The 12243-nt window shown below is 46.2% G+C and overlaps 1 protein-coding gene across 5 annotated transcripts in view; it reads right to left on the bottom strand.

The window, feature by feature from the left end:
• Mphosph9 (M-phase phosphoprotein 9) overlaps positions 1-12243 on the bottom strand; it is a 63996-nt gene that overhangs the window by 12655 nt on the left and 39098 nt on the right. For all 5 annotated transcript variants that reach the window (XM_052755434.1, XM_052755433.1, XM_052755436.1 and 2 more), the window contains 3 exons: positions 4582-4716; positions 2792-2967; positions 693-839 (listed from right to left, as the gene is read on the bottom strand). In XM_052755434.1, the coding sequence (XP_052611394.1) occupies positions 693-839; positions 2792-2967; positions 4582-4716 (458 nt within the window). The remainder of the gene's footprint in view (positions 1-692; positions 840-2791; positions 2968-4581; positions 4717-12243) is intronic.

A 12243-nucleotide genomic window follows, 5' to 3' on the forward strand; every position in this document is an offset into this window, starting at 1 on the left:
ATCCCTGCTGACGCTTTAGTGCCAGACTATAGTATCAGCACTGTAGCTCAAAACTGGTTTTGCAAGATTTTAGAAGTCAAGTGGAAATAAGAAACGCCAGTGCGGTAGTGACTGCTCCTCCTCAGCGGGTGGGAAAGTGGACACGGAAAGTCAATGCTGAAGCTTTAGAACAGCCTGGAACTGTGGGGAGGAAAAGCTGGCAAAGACAGATATAGATCAGATATCTAAGAAGCTTCTCCCACCTCTGCAAACTGTCTCAATTCGTGCTCAACGGAGATCAACATGCTCTAATTTTCAAAAGCAACTTCTTATGGTACTAAGGACCCCATCCATGCTTCACCCGGGCTCCACCACTGAGCTACATCCCAAGCCCTTTTTACTTTTGATTTTAAGGCAGAGTCTTGCCAAGTTGCAGGCTAGCCTTGAACTCACACAGTAGCTCAGGCAGGCCTTGAACCTTGATCTTTAGCCTCCCAGGTAGCTGGGATGACCGACCTCCACTACAGGCTTGGCATAAAATGAGGTTTCTTAGCTTATGTTTGTCGTATCTGTGCGCTCAAACAATTCCATTCTCTGGTTGTTCTCGGGGAGCCCGGGCTCAGCATCCTCTGTTGGGGATGAGAGCACACTGACACCGGGAAAGCACGTGGAAAAAGTCACTCTCCCCAGCCCAAGGCACACTCATCTCTTACTTGGAGTGCTGGCTTTACGACTGGAGGGTGGGAGAGACGATGATCTTTGTGAAGCTGAACTCTGTCTCTTTGGTCTCTGCTGGGCACCTTTCTCTGGGGAACGGCCTGTATTGACTGAAGGTTCAGTTTGCCGAGGATTCACTAATTCTGCATCAGAGAAACACACACAAAAAATAAGGCAGACCTGTCTCCACCATCTGCTTTATCACAGCTGTCACTGCACAAGGCCCTCCACTGAGCATGCTCTGCTCAAAACACTCCTTTCTAGGCTGTAATAACGATCCGCAAATGTGCCGCATTATGATGATAAAAAATGCTTGGGAGGGAGTTTATAATGAATGCACCCTGGTTTTCTGTTGCAACTGGCATTCAAGGTGAGTGCTCACAGAGAGTTTATTTTTAGGAAGCAGGTTACTAATTTATTTACTAGGAGACGCTGCTGTGGGATGCAGCGCCACAGATCTGAGGGTGTGCCTGGCAGGTCTGAGAAGTAAGCATGGCAGGAAGTAGAAGGAGCAATGGAGCAAGGCACAGTGGTGAACACCTGTCAGCCCAGCACTGGGGAGTGGAGGCAGGAGACCAGACATCAAGGTCACCTCGCAACATAGTGAGTTCCAGGCTAGCCTGGGCTATGTGAGATCTTGTCTCAAAAAGAAAGGGATGGAGGGCAAAGAGAAAGAGATGTTGGGTGGAGAGAGAGGAATGGAGGGAGGAGACAGAGAGAAGTACCAAACTTTGGGGAAAGCATACCTTGGAAGACATTCCTCTTCCTCTCTATAGATGCTCAGTAACCAGGAAAAAGAAGGAAGATAGGGAAAATTTTTGTCTTTCTATATTTTTGGACACTCTGGATTCTGTTGCTTCAGCCTCCGAGTGCTGGGACAATAGACGTGTACCCCTGCCCATCTTACTCCTCATTTTATGAATATCAAATGACTGCCACAATTTTCCAACATGTGCAAGTAAGACAGAGATGTAGACAAATTCACTCCGTAGCCCAGGCAGCCTGTGATTTCAATCCCCCACCTTAGCACATAGAAGTGGGATTATATGGATTATACGCCTGCACGGCCCAGCTCATATACAGACCTTTTTTCTTTATTATTTTTAATTATATGTAAGTGTGTATGTCTGCATGTGGGTATGTGCACATGACTGCAGGTGCCCACAGAGGCTACAGGCATGAGATTCCCTGGGACTGGAGTTAACAGACAGTTGTAAGCTACCATGTAGATGCTGGGGACTGAAGCCAGGCCCTCTGTAAGAACAAGTGCAGTTAGCCACTGAGTCATCTCATACAGGCCTTCTAAATAATCAGAACACAATATGCAGTTGGCTTCGTATGAAAGATGCATGTGATGCCAGGACCAAGATAAATCAGTATTAAGGGTCAGTTATCTATGAAATGGGGCTGGAGCAGTATCAGAAATCAGGACTTCATTTCATTATCTGAGAATTTTATCTTATTTTATTTTTTCAGGCAGGTTCTTACTATGGAGCTCTGACAGGAATAGAACACACTATGTAGACCAGGCTAGCCTCAAGCTCCTGCCTCTGTCTTGAAAGTGCTGGGATTAAAGACATGCACTTCCATGCCTGGCTGAAATTTTAATTTTAAAGATTATAATATAAATTAAGGAAAAGGGGCCAGGCAGGGATGGCGCACGCCTTTAACCTAGCGCTCGGGAGGCAGGAGCAGGTGGATCTCTGAGAGTCCAAGGCCAGCCTGGTCTACAGAGTGAGTTCCAGGACAGCCAGAGCTACACAGAGAAACTCAGTGTCAAAAAACAAAACAAATAAATGAACAACAACAACAAAAATTAAGGAAAAGGGCAGACACCTCTTTCTTTCAACATCAAACAAGGAATAAAATATTACTTAGGGGGTTAGAAGGATGGCTCATCAGTTAAGAGTACTGATTGCTCTTGCAGAGGGCCTGGGTTCAGTTCTCAGCACCCACACAGCAGCTCACAAACATTCATAACCCCAGCTCCTTCATGAGCACCAGGTTCACATGTGGTGCATATTCCTACCCACAGGCAAAACACTCATAGATGCAAGAGAAAATCAATAAATCTTAAATTAAAAAGAGTACTTACTACTTGAGGTATCCTCTTTCTCTGTCTGTGTCCCCCAATTCTTAAATATTCTTTCTTCATCAAGTTCCTTTAAAGCTTTCATGATTGGTGTGTCTGGAGTGTCCCTCTGCTTTTTAATCAATAAGCTTGCTGGTGACCGTCCAAGCGAAGAGTCCTTTTCTGGAGGAGAGTGGTATCTAAAACAGTAGCTGCAATTGTAACTGCTGTGGGCTGAACGTTTGCATAGCCCCTGTCCCATAGTGTACAGATAATAGCCTACCCTTAGCTGGAGTACTTAGAGTTGGGGGCCTTTAAAGAGAAATGAAGATCAGACAGGCCATGAGAGAGGAGCCCACAGTGGGCTTGAAGGGCCTTATGAGAGGGAGGAAGACAGGCCTGACGGTGCACACAAGCCTGTAACCCCAGTATGCAGGAGACTGAAGCAGGAGGATGGTCAAGATTTCCAGGTCAGCCTGGGACACACAGCAAAATGTGCTTCCAAAAATGAAAAGAAAAGAATATATATAAAACAAGAGAAAAAGAAGAAAATGGAAGAGCGCTCTGGTGCACATCAAGAGCAGGCCAGGCTGGGCAGTGGTGGCACACGCCTTTAATCCCAGCACTCGGGAGGCAGAGCCAGCCAGATCTCTGTGAGTTCGAGGCCAGCCTGGTCTACAAAGAGAGATCCAGGACAGGCACCAAAACTACACACAGAAACACTGTCTCGAAAAACAAAACAAAACAAAAAAGAGCAGGCCATGTGAAACACAGCAAGGAAGAGGGTTCTCTCCAAGACCTCTGTCATGCTGGCACTTGAACTGGAGAAATTCATAAATGTATGTAAGTCTTGAGTCTATGTTAATTTGTTATTAGCAAACCATGCTAAGTTTACTAGGACAGTAGGGGAAATAACCGGAGAGTTCACAACTAGTCTCCATTATGTATGCTATGTAATGCAAATACTTAACTCAGCCTGTACATAGGAAGCCAGTGCTTCTTAATCCTTTAAACATCCTAGCACATGCAGAAGTTTCTATCTGTATGGTACCCAGAGTACATGACTGAGCTTGCTCTGGCTATGCCAAAAGTGTGAGGACCATCCTACCACCCTAACAAGCTTGCACTGTGCCCTGAGCACAGGCAGAGAAGCACTGCAGGGCCTATGAAGGTAAAACATCCTAAAAGCATTAGCCTCTCAGGGCTGGGGAGATGGATCCACTGCCGGACCTACTTTGCTTTCTAGACAAGCAAAAAAGAAAGAAAGGAAGAAAGAAAGAGAGAGAGAGAGAGAGAGAGAGAGAGAGAGAGAGAGAGAGAGAGAGAGAGAGAGAGAGAAACAAGCAAACGCATAAACCAGGCTCGAAGTTAAGACAGTAAAAAATTAACGAGCTGGATGTAACAGCGCCTGCCTAGAATCCCAGCACAAGAGGTGAAAAGCGGAGGATCAGGAGTTTGATCACGGCGTCCTGTCCACACTCACAGCTGAGCTTTGTGGGAAGACAGTCACCTAGCTGCATCTCCTCATCAACACTATCTTGAGTGGATACCCCCTTTCCACAGTGAGCAAACCCCACTTCTGAAAGACAGTTGATTCACACCCTGTCCACTCTCCTCCAGCCCCCCCATATGGCTTTCACAATCCAAGAAAAACCTCAGGTCCAACTTCAAAGAGAAGGCAGAAACCCCAAAACGAAAACTGTTTCTTGTCCTTCCCCACCCGCTTCTCAGCCCAACTTCTGACTAGTTCCTCTAGAGAAGACAGCTGCATCTCTATGAAAGCACTCCTCAACCGGCCTCAGTGGTTATCTCACCCAGGAACACGGGTTTCCTCCAGCTGGTTATCTATCTTCCTGTCCCCGGTGTCCAGAGGCTGCCCAGTAAAAATGGAGTACTCTGCTCCTGGAATCAGCCACTTCCTCCTACTCACATCTGAGGTTGCTAGTGTGCTGTAGAGATAAGAAGCATTCCATGGCATCACAAAGTTTGCACTTCAATTTAAAGAAAATGTATGTCTATAAAACATGGGTGGATGCTTTGTCCCTGTATGTGTGGTACCCAACAAAGCCAGAAGAGGGTATCAGATGCCCTAGGAGTGGAGTTACAGATAACTACGCGCCACCATACAGGTGCTGGGAATTGAACTCAGGTCTTCTGGAGGAGCAAGCAGTGCTCTTAACCACAGAGCCATCTTTCCAGCCTCTTGCACTTCAACTTAGAACGTTTATGTCAGAACAACCCATTTCCAAGTTTGACTTAAATATTTGCACAGTGACTTAGAAACCACATATGGACAACCTATATTTAAAAAATGAATTTTATTTTAAAGGTTTCTCGCTGTCCTGGAACTCACTTTGTAGACCAGGCTGGCCTTGAACTCACAAAGATTCGCCTGCCTCTGCCTCCCAAGTGCTGGGATTAAAGGCATGTACCACCACGCCTCGCAGTACCTTAAAGGTTTTTGTTTTGTTTTATTTCGTTGGTTTTTCAAGACAGGGTTTCTCTGTGCAGCACTGGCTGTCCTGGAACTCAATCTGTAGACCAGGCTGGCCTTGAACTCAGAAATCCACCTTCCTCTGCCTCCGGAGTTCTGGGATTGAAGGCATGGCGCCATCACCCACCTATTTTAAGGTTTTAAGAGTCAACTGAACTTTGAACATTCCTCTAACATAGAGAAGAGTCAGGTACTCACGGCTCTACAAAGCCCACTTACCTGCATTCTAGCACACCCAGTCCCCTTCTGTCTACACTGGCTCAGAGTAAGGAGATAGCGCACAGCGGCTTGCCCATTCCCTACAAACACGACTGCATTCTCCAGGCAGCAGTCACAAGTCTCCTGCTCCTATCCAGCTCCTCAGGGTGGCTACTAACAGTGGCAGTGTTTAGACTGTCACTTCCTCCATATCTGTACATGGAGTTCCAGCCCCAGGACCCACACACAAGGGTGAACAGAGCCTTGCAAGCTGTTTTCTGACCTTCATACACATGCACACAAACGCATGTGATGATAAATAAATAAAATGCAAATGATCATTTTTGCTTGTTTTTTGACACAGGTTTTCTCTGTGTAGCCCTAACTATCGTGGAGCTCACTCTGTAGACTAGGCTGGCCTCGAACTCACAGAGATCCGCCTGCCTCTGCCTCCCAAGTGCTGTAATTTTATAAAGGCGTGCACCACCACCGCCTGGCCTGATAATATTTTTTTAAAACCTAGCTTCTCCAAGGTTCACATCACCTACTCAAACAATAAATAAATAAATGTGAATGATAATAATTAAAAATCCAGCTTGCCAAGGTTAACATCTAGTGGAAGCCTGCCCTATACTAGACTTTGAACCAGTGCAGGGAGTGGTAGCCTGTGCCTTCAACTCCAGCATTCAGGAGGCAGAGGAGCCAGGTCTCCGAGTTCCAGGCCAGTCTGGTCTACTTAGCCAGGGTAAGAACTCTAGCAGTGACCTGGAGGCAGGAAATGAAGGCGAGATCACAAAGGAATGATGCTTCCTGGCTTGCTCGCCAGGCTCAAGTCCAGCCAGCTTTCTGAAACACCCAGGTCCACCTGCCCAGAGAGGGCACTGCCCACAGTAGGCTGGGCCCTCCCACATGAATGTCAATCAGAAAACGCCCTACAGGTTTGCGTAGAGGCCAATCTAATAGAGGTAGCTTTTTCAGTTGAGGTTCCTGACTGCCAGGTGACAAAATTAACCAGCACAAACCTATCTCATCTCCAGCCCTGCTGTCGCCACCACACTAGGCAACTTCAAGAGCTATCCTTGACCTCTAGACCCAAAGACTAGGTCGCCTCAGTCATCTACCTCAAAGGATATGGCCAGACTCCGTCATAATCAGAGGTCATAGCTCTACGGAAACTCACACCCCAATACCTCTCCCACCTCTGTTCCTGTTGCTGCCAAACATCATCCCAGCAACCAGCCAGCGGCATGACCCCATTCACCAATCAATCCTAGCTTCACTAGTTCCTCTGTCCACTCTGGCATGTGCGGCCACCACCTTAACTACTCATAGCCCTGACTCCAACTCTCACATCTGACCAGCACCGAGACCCCCAGCTTGACTCACAACAGCGACCTGACTTTCTGTCCACACTCCCATGGCTGAGCTTTGCTGGAAAACAGTCACCCAACTGTGCTACCCTGCACCCCATCCTCAGTGGACATGCCCTCCCCTTGACCAGCAAGCTCTGCTTCTGTAACAGCCCTTCATGGTGGCTTCTGTCAGTGGATAACCCCAGGTCCAACTTCAGAGAGAAAGCAAATCCCTAAGAGAACGTCTGCCTTCCTCTCTACTCTTCCCATACCTAACCCGCTAGGAGTCCTCCCTCTCTTGAGAGCCGGGCCCTGCCCCAGGGCCTTGTGCACAGCTAAACAGGCTCTTTACTACCGCAACACCCCAGCCCCTTTCCCTCAGTTCTTAAATTATGAAACATTTCAAACATTCTTAGAAAATCACAGAGAATACAACAAGCACCCACCTACCTACTCTCGGGTTCTAACAGATGCTTAGATCTTGGCCATATTTGTTTTTAATTGTGAGACATAACATTGTATACATATGTATAGTCGTGTTTGTTAAACAAGGGCATGCTATCCACACCCTTCAATACGTCGTCTTCGCAACAGTATGTTGATGGTTGATTTACTCATGTTTGCATGCAGAGCTGTCAGTCACCTTCTCCAGTCTGATTCTGTCTCCTGGTGGTAGATGCTGTTTCAACAATGCTACAAGTAACCTGTGGAAGAAGTGACCTACATTTCTAAAAACACAAGCATGAAATGTGGGGTGCACCCATCGCCTTCGGTCGTCCTGGGGTCTGAGTTCTTTTCTTCGCCTTTGCCAAACTTTGGAACAAACTAAGTCTGGCCTGTCTGATCACGGGAACGGCACACGCTATCCTTTGAATTGGCAGTTTCCTGGTCTCTCAGGACGATGAACATCTTTTCATTGCTATTGGCTGTTTTCGTTCTTTTTCTCTGCAGCTTCTCGTCTCTACCATTTTTCTGTGGAGGAAATCCTCTCTTTCTTACTGAGTTGTGATAGAACTCTGTATTCTGAATACTTATCCTTTATTTTTCCTGTTCATTAAAATAAAAGTCACACACAGACACACAGACACACACACACACAGCCAGTAGCTCGGTAGGTAAAAGAGCTTGCCACCACCCCCGAGACCTGAGTCTGCCCCCAGCACCACATGGTGGAACTGACTCACACATAAGCAGTGGCAAGTGCATGTTCACACACACACAATTTAAAAATGTACAAATTTCTTTTAAAGATGTCAAGCAAGGATAGATACACAGGTAATGCTCAATGTACTGATACTGGGCATGGTCTTCACCCTGTTCTACACCCTTAGACTTTCACTACAAACACAATTAAAGCCCTGCTGAGCCTCGTCAGCCCTAAGGTTCCCTGCTCACAGAAGCCATTATTCTCAACTCGTGCTTAACATTTCCACACACGATTTTAGGACTTTGATTGCATTCATAAGATCCCAAGAGATACTCAGAACTATTGTAGATGCTGAAGCTGGTATTAGTTATTTCCTATTGTGGGTCAGAAAGATGTAGCTCATTAGTAACACTGTTTATCAAGCATTTTCCAGGCCCTAGGTCTCATCACCAGCACTTTAACGATTATGTTGTAATATTTTCAGGTTACTAATAACAGAAGAAACAGTTACAGCTTACCTGGAAAGCACATCAGCTTAACTTGGTATAGACTTAAAAGAACACGTGGTTATCTTATAATGTGGACTCATCATTTGACATACAAAGACCCTAGTAAACTATATTTCCCAAATGAATGCTTGTGGCTTTCTTTTTCAGAAATTGACTTTATTTACGTATGTACTGGGAGGGGTATGAACATGCCACGGAGCACTTGTGAAGCTCACAGCACAACTTGCAGAAGTCGGTTTTCTACTTCCACCACGTGGGTCCGGGGTTCGAACTTATCTCAGGCTTGGCGGCAAGGGCCTTTACCCACTGGGCCATCTCGCCAGCCCCAGTCACCAGCACTTTGAAAAGAAAAAGAAGTATTCTATTTCTCCCTCAACCAGTTTTGTATTGTTCTATATTATACTCTTAAAATTAATACAAATTGATAGTCCAGATGAGACATTTGTAATACCTTTTTCTACAAAAGGCAAAAGCATAAAAAAAAATATTATTTTAGGTTTTACAGGACAAACAATATTCATCACCAACTACTCAACTTCGTTGTCATATAAAAGCAGGACTATGATACGTAAATGAATCAATTTGCTTTGATTTTTTTTTTTTCTTCCTTAAATCAACATCAAAAGATAGCCCTTTAGCCCTGGCTGGCTTGGACTCACGATAGAGATGAGGCTGGCCTTGAATTCAGAGATCTGCCAGTCTCTGCCTTCTGAATACTGGAATTAAAGGCGTGACCCACCACATCCAGCCCCAAATATTTCTTATGCATGTGTGTGTGTTTGACATGGATGCCAAAGGACAACCTCAGAGGTCATCCTCAAAAAGGATGTCCACCTCCTTTGAGACAGGGCCTGTCATTGCGTAGAATTCACCCATTAGGCTAGACTGATGGCCAGTGAGTACCAGGCATCCTCCTATCTCCAACTTGCCAGGATTAAAAGAGACACTATCCTACTTGACATTTTTAAAATGTATTATTAGTTTCTATGCATGAGTGTTCTGCCCGCATGTATGTCTGTGCACCACATGCATACCTGGTGCCCCTGGAGACGAGAAAAGGGCGTCGGCTCCCCTACAACAGTTGAGCCACCATGTGGGTGCTGAAATCAAGTTCAGGTTCTCTGGAAGAGCAGAACAGCAACCATCTCTCTAGCCCCACACCTAGCATTTTCATGTGCGCTCTGGGGCTTGAACTCAGGTCCATGAACTTGTAAAGCAAGTACTTTACCAACTGAGCCACACAGGCTCCAGCCCTATCCAAACATTTAAAATTCCTCAGACATACACTGCTGTGGGATGTTCTGTATGGCAAATGTGTTGCTCTGATTGGTTAGTAAATAAAACACTGATTGGCCAGTAGTCAGGCAGGAGGAAGTATAGGCGGGACAAGGAGGAGAAGAATTCTGGGAAGTGGAAGGCTGAGTCAGAGACACTGCCAGCCGCCGCCATGACAAGAAGCATGTGAAGATGCCGTAAGCCACGAGCCACGTGGCAAGGTATAGATTTATAGAAATGGGTTAATTTAAGACATAAGAACAGTTAGCAAGAAGCCTGGCACGGCCATATAGTTTGTAAGCAATATAAGTCTCTGTGTTTACTTGGTTGGGTCTTGAGCGGCTGTGGGACTGGCGGGTGAGAGAGATTTGTCCTGACTGTGGGCCAGGCAGGAAAACTCTAGCTACAATACATATCACAAAAAATGATGGCGTAGCTTGGCTTTGGCCTAAAGGCTACATTCTGCCAAGTCTTTCCTTTCCCACACGGCCACCCTGAGTAAGCAGATCACAACAGATGCATTTCCAGCTGCTGGATGTGCAGGCTGTCTTCAGTACACCTCAGACACTTCTCCCACTACCCACACTCTAAGAGTCAAAGCAGCCTCTAGCCTGCAGACCCAACCGGCCTTTTCAGTCCCCGCCCTGCCCGACGTCTCAGCAGCACTGAGTGGCTGTGGCTGCTTCAGTCTCGCTCCTGACTTCCAGCAGCTGCTTCACAGGCTCCTTTGCCAAGCTCCTCTACTCAACCAGAAGCAGGGTTCTGGAGAGCTCTGGTCTGCGCTCACACCCACTGACACTCAATTCCTAGCAACTCTGTAGCTATATGCCCTGCTGGCAAATCATTGGCTCCAACATTGTAATTCCAACCTAGAAGTTTGGATCTCCAAGCCTAAGTTTACAATTGCCCACTTGATTTCTGCTTCAAGTCTAGGTGAGTCCCAAGCAAAAACTCCCATGCCAGGCACTCTGATCTCTTCCTCAGTTCAACACATGGCAGCTTTGGTGTTCTCGATCTCTTGCCTCACCAGCCAAGACACAACAATGTTCTGTGGATTCCACCTCCACAACCTTTCAAATTCTTTTTTCTTGTAATTAAAAAATTCTATTACATTTATTTCTTCCGTGTGCACAGACACGCCACAGTGTATGTAGAAGTGAGAGAACCACTTATGGAAGCCGGCTCTCTTCTTCCACCATGAGGACGTGAGACCTGGTGGCAAGCACCTCTGTACACTGAGCTACCTCCTTGGCCTCCTTCTCACAGATACCAGATACCCAGAAACCCACTCTCCTCACATTAAAATGGCCTAACTCATGTCAGTGTTTTCATGCTTTCCTGTTTCATCTCTTTAATGAAACGGAAAGAAATTTACAAAGGCAAAAGTCAGATAGCATTGTTTTTTTATACAAAAATCTTCAGGGGCCAGGGAGACAGCTTGATGCATAAGGGATTTACCTCAAAAGACTAAGGGCCTAGGTTTGAGCCCCGGAATCCATGTAAAGGTAGAAGCAGAGAACTGACTCCAAGAAGTTATCCTCTAGCCTCCAAGTATAGTATACCATGGCAAATGGGCACGACACAACACACACACACACACACACACACACACACACACACACACACAATAGATCTTTAAAATCTTTGCCAGACACAATGGCACATGACTTTAATTCTAGCACTCAGGATAAAGAAGCAGGAGAACAAGGTTGAGGCCTGCCTGGTCTATATAGCAAGTTCTAGGATAGCCAGGGCTACACAGACAGACAGTGCCCCCAAAAATCTAAAATAAAAGAAAATCTTTGAGAGGATTCTCAAGGGTAAAATACAAATGCCTGACTATGGCTTAGAAAGTCATGCATGATCAATCCACAATCTACAATTTCACAATTTCACCTGCGTAACTTCCTGCGGTGACTGTCCGGGCCATGTATCATGCATGGTGTAACTGTCAACATCCCCTACAGACTCAAGTGCTCTGACAGCCGATCCTGAGACACTGGTACTGTTTGGGAGATCATGGAAGCCTAGGGGTAAGGGGCCTCGCTGGTGGGAAGAGGTCACTGGAGTAGGAACAGGCATTTGAACATCACACACACTCCGCCTCCTGCCTGTAACAATATGAACGAGCATCGTTCTCACAATCCTGGCACCTTGCATCCCGACCCACAGAAGGATGCTCCAGCCCTCAACCTGATGCCTCTCCTTTTGCTTCTTCTCAGACACTCAGTTTTATCTTGGGTTCCTACTGTTTGCTCTGGTTTGTGTTTTTATTTGTCTCAGACAAGATCTCACACAGTCCAGACTTGGTATTCTATCAGACTGTGTAGCCAAGGATGACCCTGGACGGCTACCTTTCCTTGTCCACCTCCCAGGAGCTGGGGCTGCAAGGGCATACACCACCACATCTGGCTAGTTTTTCTCTTTTCAGACTTCTTCAATGTTTTTATTGTGGGGGTAGATACACATGTCTGTCATGCTTCACACATGGAGGTCAGAAG

The sequence above is a fragment of the Peromyscus californicus genome, unplaced genomic scaffold, assembly GCF_007827085.1.
Source record: "Peromyscus californicus insignis strain IS unplaced genomic scaffold, ASM782708v3 Scaffold_2__1_contigs__length_46816999, whole genome shotgun sequence".
NCBI classification, from domain to species: Eukaryota; Metazoa; Chordata; class Mammalia; order Rodentia; family Cricetidae; genus Peromyscus; species Peromyscus californicus.